The 24,001-nt window shown below is 41.3% G+C and overlaps 1 protein-coding gene across 5 annotated transcripts in view; it reads right to left on the bottom strand.

The window, feature by feature from the left end:
* Window positions 1-24,001, bottom strand: part of Nsd3 (nuclear receptor binding SET domain protein 3) — a 108,178-nt gene that overhangs the window by 44,716 nt on the left and 39,461 nt on the right. For all 5 annotated transcript variants that reach the window (XM_026786958.1, XM_005362459.2, XM_013352004.2 and 2 more), the window contains exons 3-7: window positions 19,614-19,685; window positions 18,481-18,643; window positions 10,550-10,704; window positions 7,038-7,553; window positions 4,292-4,418 (exon numbers count right to left, since the gene is read on the bottom strand). In XM_026786958.1, coding sequence (XP_026642759.1) covers window positions 4,292-4,418; window positions 7,038-7,553; window positions 10,550-10,704; window positions 18,481-18,643; window positions 19,614-19,685 — 1,033 coding nt within the window. The remainder of the gene's footprint in view (window positions 1-4,291; window positions 4,419-7,037; window positions 7,554-10,549; window positions 10,705-18,480; window positions 18,644-19,613; window positions 19,686-24,001) is intronic.

Raw genomic sequence — 24,001 nt, 5'->3', positions numbered from 1 at the left:
AACCAATGAAAGCAACAGATAGATAGATGATACTCCCACATCATTCTTTGGACTACTAAAAGTTATTTTTATAAAATAGTGAGATAATTATTTAAAAAGACAAAAGTATGTTTATCAACAATCACTGGCAACTAAACTAAAACCGACATCAAAGCTGTAGCACCTGTCCCTGAAGGAAGGGTCTAGTCCAAACTCAGAGCCTAACCTCGAGTTGTCTAAGGAAGAAATCTGGATTGCCTTTTTCTATGTACAAATAATGAGAACATTCTGTTTAACAAGAAAACAAAGGTGAAAGCTCACAGCAGAACTTGAATTTCATAATGAAGGAATTACACAAAGACATACTCAGTAGCTGAGGAAAAGGGAAGAAAATCATGACTCTTTAATAAAAGTAGTGGCACTTAAGAACTGTCCAGTAACAGTAAAGCCAGGCAGTGATGGCACACGCCTTTAATCCCTGCACTCAGGAGACAGGGGCAGGCGGATCTCTGTTCGAGGCCAGCCTGGTCTACAGAGCAAGTTCCAGGACAGGCAGAGATAAACAAAGAAATCTTGTCTCAAAAATCAAAAACAAAAATAAGAAATGTCCAGTATGAAATTAAGATTTTCTATTTTTTTTCCTTCTGGGGAAGACTATAGGTATGTAAATAAAGATCTAGACATCTCACTTAAAGCAGGACAAATGAAGAAAGCTGCTATAAAAACTGATATGCCTACTAGAACAGCCCAGGCCAAAGGGCTTTGTTTGATGAATAGTCAAAAGAAAATAAATATTACATTGTAGCCTAAGTCACTTGCTCATCTTCAACCACTTTATTAAACGGTGGCTGACATGATGCAAGCAGCAGACCTCCCTCGGTTCTTCAGTTCCGCTTCCTCCCCTAACTCCATCCTGGAAGAAGATACTCAGCTACTGTGCCCCATTCAACAGTGCCCAGTACCCTTGAGAATGACCTTGTCCTGTCTTGCAGTCCTCCCACCTGTCTCTAGAAAGCTAGCCCAGGTGTTGTTTGTTTTGTTTGTTTGTTTGTTTTTTGAGCCAGGATTTCTCTGTGAAGCCCTGGCTGTCCTAGAACTCACTCTGTAGACCAGGCTGGCCTGCAACTCACAGAGATCCCCCTGCCCCTGCCTCATGAGTGCTGGGATTAAAGATGTGCACCTCCAAGTCTTTTCCTGTATGGTGCTTGTACAGTTTTTGTAATAATTCAGATTTTACTTAGATTCTGACTCACAAAAATAACCCTCTGTACCCTCCACTACAGATTTGCCTGGACTGCTACTGATTCAAGATCTCTATTTCTTCTTCCCAGAAGCTGACTCTTCCAGAAGACAATTCAATCAGTATATTACCACAATGCACTAAGAGGTATACCGGGTCAGTGAGACATCGGGTAAAGGCCCTTAGCAACATGGCTGAGCTCAACCCTGGGAGCCACACTGTGGCAGGAAAGAACCCATTTCTGCAGCTGTTCCCTGACCTCGCTGTATATTCATAGTGGCATACATGCACCATACATACAAATAAATAAATGGCATCTTTTTAAAAAGGAGAAGTGTATATTTGATCTCTGCCCTTTATTCCTAAGTCCTTTGTAATTCTCTGAATTACAAATATGAATGCATATTTATCCTGTTTGGTCTTTGACCTAGTTCCTGGCACAGAGCTTGCAAGTGGAGCTGTCTTTTACTATAGTGAGACAACTGCTGATGGCTGCTAGGCAGAACTTAGTCACTAGAAGGACAGAGCTGTACTAAGTTTTTAGTTCCAAGCCCAAATTCCTGCCCAAGAAGGCAAGACAGGCTGGAGTCTACATTAACAACAGGCCATACCTATGTGATGAAGCCTCCTTGACGTCCTCTGAACTACGGCACCAGAAGGTTCAGATGGGAGAACGGAGACACTACACAGCCTTTTGCCTTCATCTGCCTGCACATCTGTAGCCTCTGTGGCATCTTTAATACTAACTGGTAAGCGTCAATGAAGTGCCCTGCCTGGGTTCTGTGAGCCACTCTAGCAAATGACTCTATCAGAGGAGGGAACAGTAGCAACCCAACGTGCAGGCTACCAACCAGAAACTCTGGAGAAAGGGTCAGGCCTGGTGGGTGAGGCCAAAGATCTGGAATGCAAAACCAGCCTGGACTACAAGGGCTATAAGGAGAATCCTATTTTTACAAAACCCCCACGTCCTGGAGACTTCTGGAATCTAACTAAGCCTAAGGGTGTGGGAGTTGATGTTGGTCAGGATAGCAATTGGGAGGTGGGAGCAGGAGGTAGTGAGTTTAGAACAAGTCTGGGTTTCACACCAGAAGCAGGTAAGTTTCACCCTCAAGGTCTGAGAGGTGAGAAGTGAATCCAAAGAGGAGGTGGCACATGCTTTAACCCCAAACTAAGGAGGCAGAAGCAAGAGGCATCTCAGTTTGAGGCCAGCCTAGTCGACAAAGTGAGTTCCAGAGCAGTCAGAGCCATATAATAAGACCTTGTCTCACAAACAAAATGGCTGCTTAGCAAGTGTCTAAGAAATGGTGAGTGTGGGGAAAAATAATCCACTCACCCAGGTTACAAGAGTGTGCAAAATGGCCAAAGTGAGACAGAAAAGAAACGGGTTTTTTTCCCCCCATATTACGAAATCATTTCTTAGAATTCAAAATCTTTTTAAAAACAAAATAAAATAAGTTCTTATTTCTAAGATAAGATTCTAGATGCCCAAGCTAATTAAAATTTCTTTTTCAGTTAAGTACTGAACTTAGGCCTGTTGCACACCAGGCAAGCACTCTACCACTGACTTTTATAAAAGCCTATAGGTGTGGGGAAGAGTTGTTTAAACAGGTTCTCAGTCTGTAGCCCAGGCTGTCCTGGAACTTACTACATAGCCCAAGTTAACTTTGACCCACAGTAATCCTCCTGCCTCAGCCTTCTGAACCACCACATGGCTCCCACCCCACTGTAGTTTTTGACACAAGGTCTCACTTAAGTTACCCATGCTGGCTTTGGAGTTGTGATGCCCACGGCAGCCTCTTCAACTGCAGCCTCTTCAACTGAGATTAAGGTTCTGTGTTTACTGGTTACACAAAGCACTACTACAGAAACAATATTCATTTATCAGTCACAGAGTTCTGTTGTTGTGACACAAATCTACCAGATAACCAGTTTAAACTAAGATATACTGTAAGTCCTTTTGAAAATTAGCTTTAAACAGGTAAGATGGCTCAGTGAATCCAGACGCATGCTGCCAAGTCTGATCTGAGTTTGATCCCCAGGACCCACACTAAGAGACTGACTCTCACAGGTCCTCCTCTGAGATCCACATGCGTGCCATGCCATGTCATGTGTACACGTGCGCGTACACACACATACACAACACACAACACACACACACACACACACATACACACACACACAAGTAAATAAGTGGAATTAAAATTTTAAACCAAAACATAGCCTTAAATCTTCCAAAGGCACAACCTAAATACAGGAGCTTTTCTTTCTCTGTGTTTTGTTGTTATTTTCTTTCATTTGTTTGTATGGTCCTGGCAGGCCTGGGACTGGCCTCAAACTCACAGAGCTCCACCTGCCTCTGCTGTCCACTCCCTGCTTCAGGTGTTTCTCTTTCAAGGAAGAGTGACTGTGCTCAGTTCTCAGTTCAGGGGTCTGTCACATCAGAGTAGCCAGGTCCTGGGCCCAGAGCTACAGACACTGCGCACAGAGGATAAAGGGGCAAATGGTGAGGGTGTCTGTGATGCTGGACAAGCAAGCTCTGCTCTATGGAGAGAAAGGACTCAGACAAGCTTACAGTGCATAGCCTTGCTCTCTCTCCTCTATGTATGCATGTATGTATTCATTTATTTAGAGCTGGGTGTTGCTGCTTTCTTCTGGCTGGGATTACATGCATACTACATACTCAGCATAGAAATTACAGCTATACTCTTAATTATGGAACTACTCTAGTATTTAAATTCCTGTAGGAAAAAGAACTATGAATAAAGTGCTCTAGTTCTGACCCATTTTTTTTTCAACTAAAATATTTGCTTTTACAATCAAAATCCTTAAATTTAATTTTATGTGGATGAGTAATATGTCTACATGTATGTCTGTGTGTGCACCATGTGTGTACCAGGTGGAGGCCGGGAGAAGGAGTTAGATCCTCTGGGACTGGGGTTACAGAATTAGCATACAAAGGAATGATTCTCACTATGAAATGTTTATGTATATGTGCCATTATGAACTGTTTCCGCCCATCATAGTTCACCTTCAATAACGACAGTTGCTTAGGAATCTCTCGGTCATACCCACCTGCAGAACCAGACGTTGCCTCAGGAGATGACACGTTCTGGGTTGACTTCTCATTTTTCTGACTTGGTGAAGAGATTATAAGCCTGTCTTGCCCCCTGACACTTATTTCTGTTTTGTTACCAATTCCCTTTAAAATGAGGTAGAATAAAAAAAACAAAAAACAAAAAACAAGTGATTAGCAGGTACATAGTATCGTGAGCTTATAAAGATGGATTAATTAACATGATCATAATTTTCTCAAACTTGTATTGTCAATTATGATTAGTTGTTATCATAAAACATTTTTATTAAGTCATCAGATGTATTTTAAAATATGCAGTGAGATCACTTTAGAGAAAAATGAAAACTGTTTGCTTTAAGTGCAGGTGATAAATACCCTTAATAAATGAACCTGCATCACCCCATTTTCTGTCAAAAACAAAGCAATCCCTCGTCTGAACAGTTCCCTAGCCTGAACAGTTTCTTTCATTACACCACTGTCATTTGAAGTCTGTTACAAAGGTACAAAGGCCAATGTGTTTTAAGATGAGACTATCTTTAAAGAAATATGCCATTTATTTTTATAAAATGTCATCAAGTAGGTCACACGGAGTAGACACAGGTGCAGTCAACTCATATTAGAAAAGAATTTAGGTTTTTTTTAAAGGTATTGAAATAAGAGCCATTTTAAGTGTTATAAGACAATTTGTTTTTAAAGATTATTTATTTTCATGTTATGTATTTGAGTGTTGCTCCGCATGTATGTACACCACATGCATGCCCGCAGAGAGCAGAATGTGGCCTTGGGTCCTTTGGAACTGAACCCAGATCTACAAGAGCAGCGAATGTTCTTAAGGGCTGAGTCTTCTCTCTAGCCCCAAAAGATCAATTTTATCTTGAATTTCCTTTAATAGTTTTAGGGTGTGTTTTGTGGGGGTTGGCTTTTTTTCATTTAGAAACAAATAAAACTAGCTCTAAGAATAAAGGCAATTCACATTCAAACAATATGCAAATGTTGGCTGGGGAGCTGGCTCAGAGGTTAAAAGCACTTGCTGCTCCCCTCAGGGACTGAGTTCTGTCCAGGACCCAACACCAAGCTTTAGAGCTCAGAGATCTGACACTTTCTTCTGAGAAGGAAAGGGAATGAGAGAGGCGGAAGAGAGGACAGAGGGGAAAGGAGAAAGTAAAGGAAAAAGAAAATGGAGAAGTCAAGTGGAAACTAGACTAAGCTTTTCTGGAGAACTGAGCCCTACTGAAACCAATTAAACCCACAGGCGGAAACAGATGTGGAGAGTGCCCTTAGCATTTCTAAGAATGTTTCTGAGGATGAAGCATCGTTATAATTTCAATCAACTATTTATATGTGCGTATGTTGATGGAAAAAGAAACACAGAATTTCTTTATATGCACATGCATGAGATGCACCTAAGTCAAAATCACAAATCCCTAACTATGGAGTGGGTTGTGAGGTACATACCTATTCCAATGTTACAAAAAAAATTTGACACCTTCAAGTCAAAGACTAACTGCCTTAAGTGGAACCCAGAGTCGGCCGAAAGAGGTTTTAGAAGCTGGTCCATACCATTTAGTTACCCTTTCCTCACCACGCGCCATTACAGGACCAACAGAGTAGTGGAATGTCTCTAAATCTAACAGGAATCTAACAAAACGGCTGGCTCAGCAAGGCCAAGCTGAATGTGGTCTTTACTCAAACAGCTTCAAGCTAGATTTAGAGAAGCCCCGAGCAAGGTATTGATACCACTGTTAGGAGGAGTTCTGGCCAGGAGGCATAACCAGCCTGGATTTTTATTTTCTGAAATAAGGTTCTGCTGCGTAGCTCAAGCTGGCCTTGTGCCTCTGCCTTCTGAGTGCTAGAATGACAGGCACAAGCTACCAAGCCCACTCTATCAGGGGAGCACATTCTTTAACAGGAACTCACAATATGCAGATTTAATGCAAGAAATCCTCACTAAATTTCCATAATCCAACACAGTAGCCACATGTGGCTCACCTGACATGTGGTTAGACTCCATCAAGATGTAAAAACACGGCTGGTGGACACAGCTCGGTTGGTACGAAGCTTGTCTAATGTGTATGACTCCTACACCAGCTGCATGTGGCAATTCCAGCACTTAGGAGGTAGGGGCAAGAGAATCAGAGCTGCAGGGTTGTATTCAACCACATAGTTTAAGGCTAACCTGGGCTACATAAGACACTAGAGAGGTGGGTGGAAGAGGCTATATGTTGAATTCCAAAGATTCAGATGAGAGAGAAAAGCAGGAAGCAGCTCTCCAAGCACTTTGTACCGACTACATACTGAAATAATGCTTAGGTACATTGAGTTAAGTGAACTGTGTAGTTAAAATTAAGACAAAACAAAAAAGCTACCGCCAGTACAACCAAACAGACCAGCAAGTACAATTATTCCAGTAGGGTTTTTTTTTTTTTTAACAATTCAGATAAAAGAAAAGTTTTAATAAAAATCATACTTTACAACAAAGAAAAACTAACTCTACAAATGAGAAACAGGCAAACTGCCGGTTTTTCCATGACTTTCAGGAGCTAAGCTCAAGCCTGACTGCATTGTTCAAGATTAATTGACTACAGATGGGAGTATTGCAAGAGGAAAGCGGGAAGAACACAGCTTTTTGCCCAGAGTAAACGAGACTGTATGCTTCAAATGCAGTGGATCCAAAGGGCATTTAAATTACATTCTTAAGTGGTTTCTTTAGTCCCATTCCCCAAACCCCTATAGAACAAGAGGTACCTTCGTTGAATAAACAAACTGATCAATAAACTTCCCATCTCCTGTCGCATTCTGAAGAGCAAACACTTGTTCAATTTTCACAACTGGAGACATATTACACTTCTGCAAGTCTAGGCTCCCTTTGTGCACTGTGATGGAAGCAGGTAAGGACTTCCTGGCTGCGGCAGTTTTCCAGGGTATTTTAGCAGGAGGTGGCTCTTCCTCTTCCACGCTGGCATGCCGCCTCTGGCTCTGCCTCCGAAGGTCAGTACTTGATTGTGGGGAGGCTACCTCCCCAGCATTGGTCTGTTCTGGCTGACTATTCAGTACAGATCTTGGTCTTCGGGGTTTCTTAACTTCGGTCTTGGAGGTAACATTCTTCTTTGCTTGGGATGAAGCCTCTTCAGGCTGCTTGTCAATATAGATGAAAGTATACTGCTCTACTCTTTCTTCTCGAGTCATTTTCAATGCTTTCTCTGCATGAGCAATGCCAATATCCCACTGGGCACGTTCTCTCTGAGGCCGGGGTTTCCGAATCTTTATAAAAAGAGATACAGGCATTATGTGAAATTTTATATATCTTCTTTAGTCCAATAGGCACATTAAAACTAACGTGTATTTTCTAGGCAGCCTGCAATTTTTTAAAGTACACATAAATATCTTCAGATTCTCAAGACAAATAAATGGAATGTGCTGACCTGTGCACGCCATTAATAAGCTAGTATTACTCTATTAAATGGCATGAGATCTGTTTTTATTTACATTTTTTTGTTGACTACTCTGCTGAAGAACACCCCAAAGAGGAGTTGTCCTTCCACATCATACTACTCAACAGTAATAAGGGAAAGAAGACAGACTACAGAACTGACTTGTTTTCAGGGCTGATAAACCTGGACACTAACCATATCACTGCAAAGCTGCTATTTCCTCCAGAAGTAGGCAAGCAAGTCAGGGACTGTGGGGACCTGGAGATGTGTGGCCAGTCTATGCCAATACACAAACACTGATAGAATAAAAAGAAAGAAGACCCAAGGAAACAGCACAACAAGAAAAGCATGCCTGTTGAGGGGACGGGGTGGTGAAAACAAACCCTAAGGCCCTGTCCATGGCAGCTGAGCACAAGAGTCTGGGTGGGCAGGAGGTCAGAAAGCTCTGAATCAAAGTGTGTGAGATACAGAGGAGCTAACTGACAGTGATGAGCACAGCGACTGAGAACTGTTTTAGATAGAGGCCAGTGAGGTGGCTCAGCGGGTAAAGGTGCTGGCCTTCGTAGTCATCCCTGGGACCCACATGGCAAAAGGAAGAAACAAAAACAACTTCCCCAAGTTGTCCCCTGACCTCCACATACACACTGTGGCATGTGATTGATACACACACACACAAAATAAATATAACAATAGGGCCGCGCATGGTGGCACACACCTTTAATCTCAGGACTCAGGAAGCACAGAAAGGCAGATCTGTGGGAGTTTAAGGTCAGTCTGGTGTACAATACAAATTCTAGGTCAGACTGAGTTAATTAGTGAAACTCTATCTCAAAAAATAACAACAACAAAAAGACAAAATTTCTTTTTAGGAGTCAGACTATGAGATGGTAGAGTATATGCTAAATGTTGATGACTAAATCCTTAAAATATAAGTCTGAAAAAATTAATTAAAATCCCCTTTATGTATTGAATTTTGTTTAGTCCTAGTACTTGGGAGACGGAGACAGAGGCAGGCAGATTTCAGTGAGTTTGAGGCCAGCCTGGCAGTTTAAGGACATAGTGAGTTTCAGAATAGCCAAAGGGAGAGACCGTGTCTCACTCAAAAAGGGATTGGGGGTGGAGGCATGTACTGCTCCTCCAGGAAACCAGAGTTTGATTCTCAGTACCCACAGCAGGCAGCTCACAACTGCCTGTCACTCCAGTTCCAAAGGATCCAATGCTTCTGAACTCTGTTTTTTGTTTTAGCAAAAAGAAGAAAAGAAGGACAATGAGAAGGAGGAAGAGGAGAAGAGCTTTTTAAAAGCTTGTGATCAAAGTTGGTGTTTTTCTTGGTAGTGGTTAGAACTCACTGGATTTGAACTCAGAGACTTGCTTATTTTTGCCTCCTTTATGCTGGGATTAAAGGCACATGACATCACTCCTAGCCACAATGTAGCTTTTAAAAGTATAAAAACTAGAAATTTCTGAATTATAAAAGACGTACATTAATTGCATAATATACTTGGAAAAAATCTCCAGGGGGTGGTGGCACACACCTTTAATCCCAGTACTTGGGAGGCAGAGACAGGTGGATCTCTGTGAATTCGAGGCCAGCCTAGTCTACAAGAGCTAGTTCCAGGACAGCCAGAACTGTTACACAGAGAAACCCTGTCTCAAAATGCCAAAAAGAAAAACAAAATTATGGAACCTAGTACTAGGTACAATGAATATATGCAAATAACATAAAATAAATAAAACATAACCAAACTAAAAAGATAAATAGGAAATCAACAAGACATACTGAGAATCCATTTCAAGTTGAAATATCCACCACCACTTCAAATGCATTGAAGTTCTATGACTTCTGTTCTATTCCCTGGTTCTATAACTCTAATGGCCTAAAATGAACCAGTAAGTGAAGCTTTCTGTACCTCAGTTTCTTGATATGAAAAAAAGAAAAATATATACCTTATAGATTTTTACGAAGATTAAATAAGCATACCAATATTTTCAACAACACTTATTTCACAGAAGGTATTAGACTTATTATTATTTATTTGGTTTGGTTTTGAGATAGTTTCACTGTGTAGCCTAGGGCGACTGTAATCTGGGACTCCTCTGTTAGACTCCCAAATGCTGGCATTACAGAAGCTCATGCTCCTGGCTCTTCTCAAGAATTTTAAAATCTTTGATAAAGTAGCTTTGTTAACAGAATAAAGAAGAATTAAGGGAAGACACTAATACAGAAAAATTACTTAAAATCCTTAGCAAAGTAAGCATCATGATCTAACCCCTACTGGACATATTCACATCAGTTCACCACAGACCCTAAAGTTGGTCTCTGTTTTTTTGAGAGAGGATCCCAGGTAACCCAGGCTAGCCCTTAAACTCTACAAGGCAAAACTTGAAGTTCTGACCCTGCCACCTCTACTGGATATGTAGCCATGCCCCGTTTATGTGGTGCCAGTGACCTAAGCCAGGCCTTTAAGTACGCTAGCAAGTGCTCTACCAAATGAGCTGCAACCTCAGCTGACAGTTTTCAACAGTACTATAATGTTACATGATATATACAACTATGTATTTATTACATTTTTTGAGACACGGTCTCACTATGTACCTCTGAATGACCTGGAACTTGCTATATGCTGGCCTCAAACTTTGAAGTGATACTTCTGCCTCATGAATGAGTGCTTGGATTATGGACATGTGTTTCTCTGCCCAGTTATAAAATGTGTCAATGGACAGTGGGGGTATAGTTGAACAGTAGATTGCTTGTCTGTCATGGGAAGGACCCTGGGCTCCAATGTAATGAACTAAACAAACCACACCCTCTAGGCTGTCAGTTACCTTCTGTTTTTCCGAGTGGTTGCTGGCTTGTTTGGTTGCCTCAGCTAGTAACTCTTCATACTGTTCGTGACCTTTATACTCCCGTACCCGTTTCTCATGAACCCATGCCCTCTCTGGCTGGTTGCTAAAAAATTGTACATGATATTCCCGGGCACCTGTAAGTAAAAGATCATACTATGTTAGGACATAAAAATCCACATATAATTTGCCAAAGGAATCTTAAAACACGGGTTTTTTTAAATTTCTTATTTTTTACATACTAATCCCAGTTCCCCTTCCTTCTCTCCCCCCACACCACAAAACACAGGTTTCTCAGCATTTTTTCCTATCAAAAGCTGGACATTTTAAGTTACCCAAAGATACACTACAATACTCAGTAACCTCAAAACTAATGGCTACTATCAAATCATTCCACATGATTAAAATCAGGGCAGCAAGTTTTAAGAGAAAGAAATGTGAAATTCTGCTAATCACCCCATTTATTACTTTGAGTACATAATTTTTACTTGTCTCTAATATTTTTACAAATTGGAATATAAACACACAATGTTTCCTTCCAAAACTACACGTCTCCTTGAACTTTTAAGAGCCAAGCACTGATCAGATCATCTTTCTAGCTATATAAACATAAGACTGTTTCAGGGGTCCTGTGACCCCTATAGTACTGTGATAACAATATCACTGCTTTCGTTTTTACACTTCAGACACAAAAGCAACGGCAGATAAAACTTTAGCATTACAATACGAACTGCGCAGAACCACACCCCGCGATTGGGTGCTTCTCCACTATACACTGGCACTTTTTAAAAACGATAGTTTTATGTGATGTCCTCGATAAATCAGAAAAATGATTAATTTTCCTACATTTCAGCCTTGAATCTATGCCTCTTAAAAACTCTGTGTAATTAGCTAACAAAAGCAATGAATGAGACACTCCTGCATCCTGGACAGTGAAGGCTGCCTTGAGGGAAGCACTAATTATGGTCATTTGGTGGAAGACGGAAGTCACAGTCACTAGAAAAAGTGCCTTTCGGCCGCTATTCAAAAGTGGGCAGGTGGCAGGTGTCTCTCAAGAACGAGCTCCTGTATCAAGGAAAACAACACTGTTTGTTATCAAGAATACAGTTTGACCTTTCAGGTAATTATCAGAATGCTGGGAAACCTGCCTTCGCCTCTTGGAGAGAACTCCTGAGAAAAGCAGAGGTAATTTAGAAGAACAGATACTCTGCTAGGCACAGTGGCACACACTTTTAATCCTAGCACTCAGAAGGCAGGCGGAAGTGAAACTCTTACTTTAAGGCCAGCCTGGTCTACACAGAGAGTTCCAGGACAGCCAAGGCTACATAGAATCTGCCTCAAAAAGAAAAGAGGGAAAAAGATACAAAGGAATGCATCAACATACAAAAGATCTACATGACTCACTAAAACAATAATTAATTTTGTTTGTTTGTTTGTTTGTTTGTTTTTTTGAGACAGGGTTTCTCTCTGTAACCCTAGCTGGCCTGGAACTCACTGTAGACCAAGCTGGCCTCAAACTCACAGATCCATCGGCCTCTGCAAAGACTAAGGGTGTAGCTCAATGTCAGAGCACTTATAGGGGCCCCAGTTCTTCTCACCCACAAATCTAAAAAAGTAAAAGCAAAAATAAGATAAATCCTGAAGACATGAAAACTCAAAAAGCAAACACACGTCTCTGAATAACTGACAAAATTTTCTAAACTTTCTGTCAAAGGTTGTATCTGTAGACCAAGTGTTTTCATATATGAGAAATAATGCAGGGACTGAGCACTGGCTCAGTGAAGAGCACTCACTGCTCTTTCAGAGGACTGGAGTCTGTTCCCAGAACCCATGTCAGGCGGCTCTGTAACTCCAGCTCCAAGGGGAAATCTTATACCTCTAACCTTGTGCCACCTGTACTCGGGTACACATACCCACACCCCGAATTTTAAAATAATTAATTTTAGGGGGCTGGAGAGATGGCTCAGCAGTTAAGAGCATTGCCTGCTCTTCCAAAGGTTCTGAGTTCAATTCCCAGCAACCACACTGTGGCTCACAACCATCTGTAATGAGATCTGGCGCCCTCTTCTGGCTTGCAGACATACACACAGAATATTGTATACATAATAAATAAATAAATATTTTTAAAAAATAAAAAATAAAATAATTAATTTTAATTAAAAAAAATTGATTTTAAAGTAGAAGCTGGAAAGATGGCAGAGCAGCTAAGAGCATGCAGTTCTCAGCAGCACATGGCAGGTTGCAACCACCTGTAACTCCATGGACGCAATCCTCTTTTCTGGCACCAGACACACATATGCTTCTTAGATATACAAGCAGGCAAAACATTCACACATGTAAATATTTTTAAGTAAAATAATACAAAGATAAAACTATGTACTTTTATAACTTTAAAAATATTGCTAACCCAGGCACACACCTTTAATTACAGCTCTCAGGAGGCTGAGGCAAGTAGATCTCCATGAGTTTGAGGCCATCCTGGTCTACATAGTGAGTTCCAGGACAGCCATGCTATACAGAGAAACCCTGCCTATGAAACAAATTTAAAAATAATAAATAGGGGCTAGAGAGATGGCTCAGAGGGTAAAAGCACTGATTGCCCTTCCAGAAGTCCTGAGTTGAAGTCCCAGCAACCACATGGTGGCTCACAACCATCTCTGAGATCTGGTGCCCTCTTCTGGTCCACAGGTATACATGCAGGCAGAACACTGTATACATAATAAATAAAATATTTAAAAATAATAATAATAAATAGATAATAAAAGTATTGCCAGTGTTAGTAAACATGGGAAGGCTGGTGGGAGATATGCGCCTTTAGTCCCTGTACACAGGAAGCAGAGAATGTCTCTGTGAATTCCAGGCTAGCCTGGTCTACATAACGAATTCCAGGTCAGTAAAGGTTGCATAACAAGAAGGTCACAGAAGGGAAGAAGGGACAAGGGAGGGAGAGAGGATGGAGAGTGGAGGGGAAGAGGAAGCATGCAGAGGAATGAGGCTGAGAAAAGGGAAGATGGCTCAGCAGATAAACACACTTGCTGCAAGCACAAGCATGAGGATCTGAGTCATATCCTCACCCCCTGGACCCAGGGCTGTAGGAAGTGGAGACAGGACTGCTGGGGCTTTCTGGTTATCAGATAAGCTCCAGCTTCACTGAGAGAGCCTGACTCTTAGGAGTAAGGTGAAAAGTGATGGGCAGCGAGATAGCCCACGTCCTCCTCCAGCTTGGTGTGCGCACAGGTAAACACATCTCCATACATATAGAGGAAAAGTAGGTGCCATAGGATACAGAACTCTGAAAGCATGAAGACCTCAAGTTCCAGGCCAGCCTGGGCAACATAGTGAGATACTACAAAAACAAAATCAACTCCCTCCCCAGGAGAAACCCTTATAGCAAAGAAATTCATTTCCATGTCTGTTAATTACAAACATGCAGAGAGAAAAAGAATTACCTCCAATTTTTCAAAATTGACTTTTATTTTATAAATATGGGTGTTTTGTCTGCATGTATGTTTGTGCACCACCAGTGCCTGGTATTCAAGAAGGCCCGCACAGGACATCAGATCCCCTGGTACTAGAATTAAAGATGGTATGTTAGTGTTAGGAATTGACCCTGGGTCCTCCAGAAAAGCAGCCAGTGCTCTTAACTGTTGAGTCATTTTTCCAGCCCCTCTCAATTGTTTTTTTTTTGTTGTTGTTGTTTTTTGTTTTTCGAGACAGCGTTTCTCTGTAGCTTTGGAGCCTGTTCTAGAACTGGCTCTTGTAAACTGGCCTTGAACTCACAGAGATCCTCCTGCCTCTGCCTCCCAAGTGTTGGGATTAAAGGTGTGCGCCACAACTGCCCGTCTTGCCCCTCTCAAATTTTAATAGAATTTACATAGATGTAAGAAGAGATGATGGATACCTGTTGGTTTCTGTCATAGATACTCAAGAGTTTTGGCCTTCCCTAATCAATATACAATACTTTTAAAATATAAAAAGCATTTAATTTCAACAAAAAGAACTAAATGAAGAAATATAATTTAAAATAAAAATGTAGCCTCAACATCGTTCAAGACACTCTTGCAAGGAGTTATTATCTATTTGTTTATTTATTGGTTTTTCTTCTTGTTAAATATTTATTTATTTATTATGTGCACAGTGTTCTGCCTGCATATATACCTGCATGAAAGAAGAGAGCACCAGATCTCTTTATGCACTTGGGAGACAAAGGCAGGCAATTCTAGAATAGCCTGGTCTACACAGGGAGTTCCAGGCCAGACAGAACTACATAATGAGATCCTGCCTCAAATAAATAAATATAAATAAATAAATGATTAAATTGTATATTATATGAATATTTCAATAAAGCAATTAGGCTTTAAATATTAAAGACAAAAAAATCATGCTTTTAATCAAAGCATGAAAGATTTTTAAATTCTATATTTTCAAATTACTAAGAGTAATATAAACAAATTTTCTAGCACTGAAGTAGAAAATGCCCGGGGAGCATCTGACTAGTAGATGAATGAATGAATTAAATGTGAAAGCTCCTGGGGCTGCAGAGGTGACTCAGTAGTGACAAATGCAGCTGCCTTTACAGATTTTACAGATGGCCCAAGCTCCGTTCCCAAGATTCTTCAGGTAGCTTTAGCTCCAGGGGACAGGAGCGGCCAAGGGCACCTGTATACATGTATTTCATCTCTTGGATAATCCTGTCCTGTTCTTCTTCTCTATTCACAGAGTTATAAGAGTTCCAAAGTAGGCCAGGTGGTAGTGGCACATGCCTTTAGTCCCAGCACTTGGGAGGGAGAGGCAGCCAGATCTCTGTGAGTTCAAGGCCAGCCTGGTCTACAGAATTAGTTCCAGGACTGCAAGGACTGTTACACAGACAAACCCTGTCTCGAAAAACCAGAAAAAGAAAAAAAAAAAAGTAAGGAAGGAAGAAGGTTAGTTCCAAAGTACTTCCCGTAGTCTGACCTAACAGTCTTTTCTGTAAATGCCCCCTTAGGTACCGCCTCTGAGTTATGACTGCATGGACTCAGCTGCTAAGAGCTGTAGAGCAAGGGTTATAAAGTAAGATGTTTTTGAGCCTACTTTTCTGAGACACAGGACATACCTCCCTGCAGCTGCTGTGACCATCACAGAAGAAAATGCTCACTAGGTAGGTAAGAGATGTAAAGTGTCTGCCTAGCATGCAAAGAACCCCGAGTCCATTCCCAGGGCCCACTAAAGCAGGTGCAGTGGCAAATGACTTTAATTCCAGCACAAGGTACAGGCAAGAGAGTCAGAAGTTTTATATCATCCTCAGCTACATAGCAAGTTTGAGGCCAACCTAGGCTACATGAGATCATGCCTCCAAAACAGACAAACAAACAAAAATTCTTAAGAAAATCCACCGCAGAACCACCTAATACAGTACCTTGCACACAACTAGACAAACAACAAGGCTGATTTTTTTCATTCCTGCCCCACTTCTATTCTCCTAGACTTTAATCGGCACAAACTGCCAAAATGAAAGACGGTAAGCCACACTACCTACTATACTTAGGCAGAGTCTTGCTCAGTGTCACCAATACGGGAAAACCCACAAGTCTGATTCGCTAGGTTTAAGCAGAATCAAGAAGGAAGTCTAATGTCAAAAGAATAAGATGCAAAACTGTCACAAATAATGAAGAATTCAACACATGGCAAAACAGAGTTATAAAGCAAGTACCCTGAAATTAAGTTACAAGCCGAAGTTTCTTTGAACTAAGAACTTCCAGGTGGGAGAATCTTAGAAATCTATTACACATCATGTTTGATAAAATACACCCAGAATATAACTTTTATTAATCTGAACATTGTAAACTAAGATTATGTGTTATAAGTAGGCACAGTTACAGTCCTATGTCCTAGCAAATACACTGGCCTTCCCAGTGTATTCAGAGCAATCAGTGAAACAGAAGAGGGTAAAGCACCAAGTGAAATTCAATATGAAAAGTGCTTGTTTGGGTGGCAATGATTCCCAAAGGAATCCATAGTGAGCTAATGATCAACCACGTCAGGCATGCTGAGAGAAACCTGTAATCCCTGAACTCAGAATTAGGAGGAGAAGGATAATAAGCTTGGGAACTGCCTGAACTCTACAGAATGAGACTCTGTATCAAAACAAAACACAGCATAATTAAAAAAAAAAAAGGCTTAGCCTATACATTAAACTCATATAAAATATCCAATCACTTGTTAATATGCTTTTATTTTTAAATGAAATAGGAAAGCCGGTAAGACTGGAGTCTTTAAAACAAGTAAGCAAGAAAGAAATTACAAACAAACCCAAGAGCTAGGGATGATGCCTCAGACCTGTAATCCTCGCTACTGATAAGGCTGAGGTGAAAAGACCACAAGTCCAAAAGCCTACCTAGACTGCACAGTGAGTCCAAGACCAGCCTGGACTGCACAGTGAGTCCAAGACCAGCCTGGACTGCACAGTGAGTCCAAGACCAGCCTGGACAATTTAATGAGGGCTATTTTGGCTCCCAATTGCTGGTTAAGCCCAGCAGAGCAGGGAAGTCAGAGCAGCAGACTTTGGAGAACTGCTCACACTGCAGCCACAACCAAGAACAGAAAGCAGGAGCTAATGCATGCTAGTGCTTGGTTCACATTCTCTATTTCTGTTTTTGGTTTATTTATTTACTTATTTTTGAGGCAGAGTCTTGCTATGTAGCTTTGTAAACTGGAAGTCACTAGAGAGATCTGCCTACATCTGTTTCCATACTGCGGGGATTAAAAAGATGTACCACACCATGCTCCACTTTGACTTTTTTTTTAAAGAAACTAAACAAAACATTCATTCATTTATTCATCACTGGGTAGTGGGTAGCACAGAGGTCAGAGGACATCTTTTCAGTTTTCTCCTTCCAGAAAGCTGGTTCTGTCCTTCCACCATATGGGTTCTAAAGATCTAACTCACGTTCGTAGGCTTGGCAGGAAAGGCCCTTACCCACTGAAAAACACCACTGGCTGGTTTTCTACACTTTTTCATGTATCATGGAAACCATGCTCAGGGAACTGACACTACACATAGATCTTCTCACATCAGCTTACGCAATTAAGATAACCCCTCAGGTAGGTTCACCTCTCTGTTGACCAAAAAAAAAAATTTTTTTTAATAAATTAAAAAGTCTGTGGCTGAGGAGGCTGGAGAGATGGCTAAAGGTACATGATGCTCTTACAGAGGACCCAGTTTGCTTCCCTGCACCTGCACCAGGCAGCTCTCAATGCCTATAACACCTTCTCCTGGCCTCTGTGGGTACATGGGGCACAGGTCCCAATACACATGCATTATTGGAAACAAAAGGAAATCTACAACAACAAAACAACAAGGGGTATTAAAACTCGGTAGCAGAATGCTCACCTAATGTGTGCAAAGCCCTCGCTTTAATCCCTAGTCCTGGGGATCTGATGCCTTCCTCTGGTCTCTGTGGCACCAACACATACAAACATAAACATACACACATGCATATGTAAAAACATTTTTAACAGTTATTATAAGGGCTGGGTATGATGACATATAGCTTTCCTAGCACTGAGAAGGTGTAGGCATCTCTCTCTGAGTTGCAGAATCAGCCAGTTCCTGACTAGCCAGGGCTACATAGTAAGAAAATAAAGATATCAGTTACAGAAGTTCTCTGCCAGTATAAAACAACCATAATTATTTCATTTGTCATTAAAAAATGAGAAAACCCTAAGGAGCAGAGACAGGAGGATTGTTAGATGGTCAAAGCCAGCCTTGGCTACAGTATAAGACCTGTATCAAAAACACATAACAATAATACACAAAAATACAATAAAGATACATATTTTATGTCAGATAATCGCATATTCTTACATTCACATACAACACTGAAGTCACTTTTCTTTATTGCGAACTGTTATCTATTTATTACTTTTCTTACCTCTTGTATTAATTTTGGTATGGACTTCAAGCTGGGGGTCACTTGAAACCATACAAGGCCACCAAGGATAGGTTCCCACCTTGGACCAAACAAGATCACCAACCTGGAACTTAACACCAGTGGACACTTCTGTTGTTGGAACAGAAGACAGTACTGGCTGAACCTACAAGAAAAGGTCACAAAACTCCATCAGAAGGGAAAGAGGAAGGGAGGGAGGGAGGGAGGGAACTATGTATAAAGTACATTCCAAGTGCTTACAGGAGCTGGGGAGATGGCTCGGTGGGTAAAGTGCTTGTCACTTTAGCATGAGGAGCAGAACCCACACAAAGCAGGTGTGCTAGCATTCATCCTCATCCCAGGATTCCTAAGGGGGATGAAAAGGGCTCATGGGCCAGACAGCCTGGCAAACACAGGGACAAACAACAAAGAAGCCTATCTGCAACAAGGTGGAAGAATACACACAACTGTCTTCTGACCTCCAAGCTGCAAACTGTGGCAGACAACCATGCTTACACACATGAACACACACAAAGTGCCTATAGTGTAAAAACTACCTTCAATTATATTCTTCTCTGATGTCAGTTATCTACAACTAGTAAAAAAAAAAAAGAATAAATAAAAAATAGTAAGTCCATTCCAAATACTGAGAACAGGAGTAATGGTTTCTATTGCCAGATTAATGATGAAGCATCCTGAGAGTCCAATGAAAACAAAATGATCATGGTTTTTATTAGGAAAATAATTCGTAGAAATTTAGAAACTACCTATTCCTTAAAAGCTCAAGGTTTTCCCAGTGCAATCTCTCACACGAAGATGGGCATGGAGCTGTAATGGCACACTGAGAAGAAATGTCACTATGCTGTCACCTCGTTTGCTGTTGTTTTAAGTTTATTTTACTTCATGTGTATGAATATTTTGCCTGCATATGAGTAACATATGCATATGTGTAACATGTGTGCTTAATGCCTCCGGAGGTCAGAGGAGAGTATTGGATCCTCTGGAACTGAATCCACCATGTGGGTGCTGGGAATTGAACCTGGGTCCTGTGAAAGAGCAACTAGAGCTCATAATTGCTAAGCCATCTCTCCAGCCCTGACATCGTACCTGGTCACTGTATTCAACAAGCCACTCACCGGGACGGCCTCTTTGAGCACTGGCTCTTCTCTTGGCTTTTCTGGTGCAGTATCCACTCTCTCATTTGGTCTCTAGGCAGAAAAATGTAGGGGACAGAATAAAGAGGCAGTAAACAAGGACCTGTGATGAATGAGAAGAATCAAAGAAAACTGAACGGTAATGAGCATAGGAAGTGCACTACGGACGGTGAGGAGTGGGATTATTTATGCAGTACATGACGTGGGGCGCTAACATTCACTTTCCATTCTAAACCACAGTTAGAACTCTTATCTCTTACTTGATCATCTAAACAGCACTGCTCTAAGCAAACAGGCTTTTTTCTTTTTTAAATCTGATGTGTACAGAGGTAGGAAGACAACCTGGGATCCATTCTCTCCTTCCACCTTTATGTAGCTTCCAGGGACTGGACACAGACCACCAGGCTTACTGGAAAGGGACCTTTACCCAATCAGAACTCACCAGTCTGCTTTTCTTTTTTAAATGTAACAGACTGAAGGAAAAGGGAACACTGAGACTACTCACAGAGTCTAACCTGGAATTTTTCTATAAAGTACTTTGGTAAAATGGAGGAAAAGCCTTACATTTTCAGACTCTTGTCCAGAATATTTTCTAGAATTGTTTCTGAAAAGGCACTGAGGAAAAACACTGCTAAGCGTGAAGATCTGCAAAGCATCCTGCTTATAAAAACAACACGAGACAGCCTAGATGGGGCTGGAGGCACTTCAACAGTTAGGAGCACCTGCAGTTCCCAGCACCACATCTGGAGGCTCACAGCTGCCCATAACTCCAGCTCTAGGGGAGCCACGGCCTCTGACCTCTGAAGGCACTTATGTGCATAAGCATAATCCAATACACGAATAAGTGTTTTTAAAAATGTACTTATAAAAAGAAAAAATTGGTTAAATTATGGCATAAAGGTAACATATACATCATCTACCTATCTATATATACAACATTATATATACACACACACTTGTATATGCACACATATGCATGTAACATGAAAGCAGAAGACAGGCATTTGTGGGGAGAAAGGAGACTAGCAAGACAGGGGTGGGGTATCACGGAAGGGTGGTACTTGGACAAGTATGAGTGAGGAACAACATGAAAATGTCATAATGCAACCTATTATTTTGTACATTAACTAAAATATTAATTTAAAATAAACCTAAAAGTTCAATGTATAAACTATTATATTACTTTTTAAATCAGGAGCCCTATAAGTACATGCTTTTTAAAGTGAACTTTGTAAGACTAGAAACATGGTTCTTTGGTTAAAAGCACTGGCTGCTCTTGCAAAGAACCTGGGCTGGGTTTCTAGCACCCATATGGAGGCTCACAGCAGCCACAACTCCAGTTCCTGGGGATCCAATGCCTTTTTCTGACCTCTAGAACCACCAAGAATGCACATGGTACACAGACATACATGCAGTCAAAAGACTGATGAATATAAAAAATAAATATAATTTTTTTTGGAATAGTGAACTTTTGGTTAGCAAGACTGTAAAGGTACTTGCCACCACACCTGACAAGCTGAGTTCAATACCAGGGACTCATATGGTAGGAGAGCCTTGACTCCTTCTGACTGTTCACTGCCCTCTGCTTGTGCACCATGATACACGCACACACACAACACCACAAACAAACAAACAAACAGGGAACTTCTAAAGTAAATGTCTAAGCTGGGTCCAGTGTTGTGCACTTCTAACACAAATACTTGGGAGCTGAGGCATGAGGACAGCTTGAGCTGAGGCCAGCAGAGTAACAGAAATTTTGTCTTTAAAAAAACAAGGGGTGGGGAGATAGTATAGAACTGACTACCAAAAGCTGTACTCTGACCCCCTACATACACACATAAAACATGTTACAGGCAGGTTAGGGGATGTAGTCCTAGAGCAGAGTTCTTGCCAGAGCATGTATGAGGCACTGGGCTCATTCCCTACAGGCTCAAAGAAAACAATTTCTACAAGGCAATTTGGAACTAGCTACCAATGTCTAAAATATGTTTACTCTTCAATTCAGAAATTACATTTCAGGAACGAATCCTACAGAAACACAAAAAAAGAAGAAATTTAACCAGAGGAACAATAATTATAGTATTAATTCAAGCAGCAATCCACACATCTGTCAACATCTCCAATTTTTTTTCCTAAAAATAAAAAATCAGTATGCACCTTGAAAAGATCTGACACAACATAAGACAAACATGTAACAGTAATTATCTGTTTTGACAACGAGATTAGGGAAGTGCTAAAAGAAAATCTATACTTTTGTATTGTTTGCTTTTTCTGGAAAAAGTAAATTTTCTCAGGAGACAGAGGTAGGCCACCCTGGGCTAATGAGACTATGCCCTAAAGACAGACAGACAGACAGACAGACAGACAGACAGACAGACAGATTCTGTAAAGTAAAAGGTTTATTCTTATTTGTCCGTCTGTTTTAGTCTCTCTGTGTAGCCCTGGCTGTCCTGGAATGTACTATGTAGACCAAGATGGCCTTAAATTCAGAGAACCAACTGCCTCTGCCTCCCAAGTGCTATAGTTAAAGATGTGCAATACCATGCCTGGTAAAAGATTTTCTTTTTCTTTTTTTAATTTCTTTTCAGAGGATAGAATTCATATAGCTTAAATGAGGACATACGCTTATAAACAGACATGGCTCTGACCTCAAGGCCTCTCTGAGAAAGTTATAATCTGAGAATCAAAGGAAGAGGAGCTGGCTTAGTAAAAGGAAGACAAAGAAAACAACAGGAAGAAGCAAGCAGGTGCAGGGGTTGGAAAAGAAGCAGCTCCCATAGGCTCATGTTTGAATGAACAGTTTCCAGTTGGTGAACCTTTTGAGAAAGATTAGAAGAGTGGCCTCGTTGGAGTAGGTGTGGCCTTGTTGGAGTGGGTGTGGCCTTGTTGGAGTAAGTAGGTGGGGCCTTGTTGGAGGAAGTGTGTCGCTAGGGGTGGGCTGTGAGATTTCAAAAGCCCACACTAGCTCTAGCACCTCTCTCTGCCTGCTGCCTGCTGATCAGGATACAAAATTCTCAGCTATTTCCCCAGCGTCATCCTGTCTGCTCTCCACCACGATAATCACGGACTCACCCTCTGAAACTGTAAGCAAGCCCCCAATTAAATGCTTTCTTTTATGAGCTGCTTGGTCCTGGTGTCTCTTCACAGCAGAACAGTATCCAAGACAGCACGTATGATGTGCTCAAAGTTAAAAGGCAGATTTTTTTGGTGGGGAAGCGGTGGTTACAAGACAGGGTTTCTCTGTGTTAATAGACCAGGCTGGCCTCAAACTCATAAAGATCCACCTGCCTCTGCCCCCTGGCATGGGATTAAAGGTGTGTGGCACTACCCTGGCTCTGTAAGGGGCTGGACAGATGGCTCAGTGGTCAAGAGCACTGGATACTCTTCTGGAGTTTGATGTGTAACACCCACTTGACAGTTTATAAATGTCTGTAATTTCAATTCCAGGGGACTGAACACCCTTCTCTGATCTCTGCAAGCACCAGGCACAGACCATAGTGCAGACATGCATAAGGCAAACACCTATATACACTAACATAATTAATTAGTTAGGTAATTTCTTTTTTTTTTTTTAAAAAAAAAAGTCATACCTACTGACCCACTGACCCAAAGAAGAGAGAAGCTAAGAGATGAGAGAGCAAGAGCCTTGTGAACCACAACAAAGTATTTATATTTTAACTCAAGGGCAATGAAGAGCCACTGAAGAGGCTGAGGGAGACATGCAGTTAGTCGTTTTTTGTTTAGAAGATGCTGTTGGCTGCCATGCAGAGAGCATTCTGGAAGGAAGCAGGAGGGAAGCAGATGCTTAAGGAGAACACTACAGTAATCCAGGTCCAAGTCTCTGTTAGATGCTTCTGTGGTGCTGCCAGAAGCACAGGCAAAGAGGAAAAAGAGGACAGGTGCCATGTGCCCTTATTCCCAGCACTCAGGAGGCAGAGCAGGCAGATCTCTGAGTTCAAGGCCAGTCTGGTCTACAGCCAGAAAAACCTTGTCTTGAAAAAGCAAACAGGAAAAAAAAAACCAAAAACAAAAAAACCCCACAGAATTCCTCCCTGATCTAGGAATTCCACTTACAGAAAGCAGGATCTTTAGAGAGCTGCATCTACAGCTATGCTCATATCACTATTATTCCAAATAGCTAAAACATGCAATTGAGACACAAGCACGTGTGTGTGCACACACACAAAACATATAAGTAAATAATAAAATATGCAAATTTCCCAAGCGGTGGTGGCGCACACTTTCATCTCAGCACTCGGGAGGCAGAGACAGGCAGATCTCTGTGAGTTCCAGGCCATCCTGGTCTACAGAGTGAATTCCAGGACAGGCTCCAAAGCTACAGAGAAACCCTGTCTCAAGAAACCAAAAAA

Source organism: Microtus ochrogaster, linkage group LG7_11, assembly GCF_000317375.1.
Source record: "Microtus ochrogaster isolate Prairie Vole_2 linkage group LG7_11, MicOch1.0, whole genome shotgun sequence".
Lineage (NCBI taxonomy): Eukaryota > Metazoa > Chordata > Mammalia > Rodentia > Cricetidae > Microtus > Microtus ochrogaster.
The sequence above is the reverse complement of the archived record's forward strand: the minus strand, read 5'-3'. Positions and strand labels throughout refer to the sequence as shown.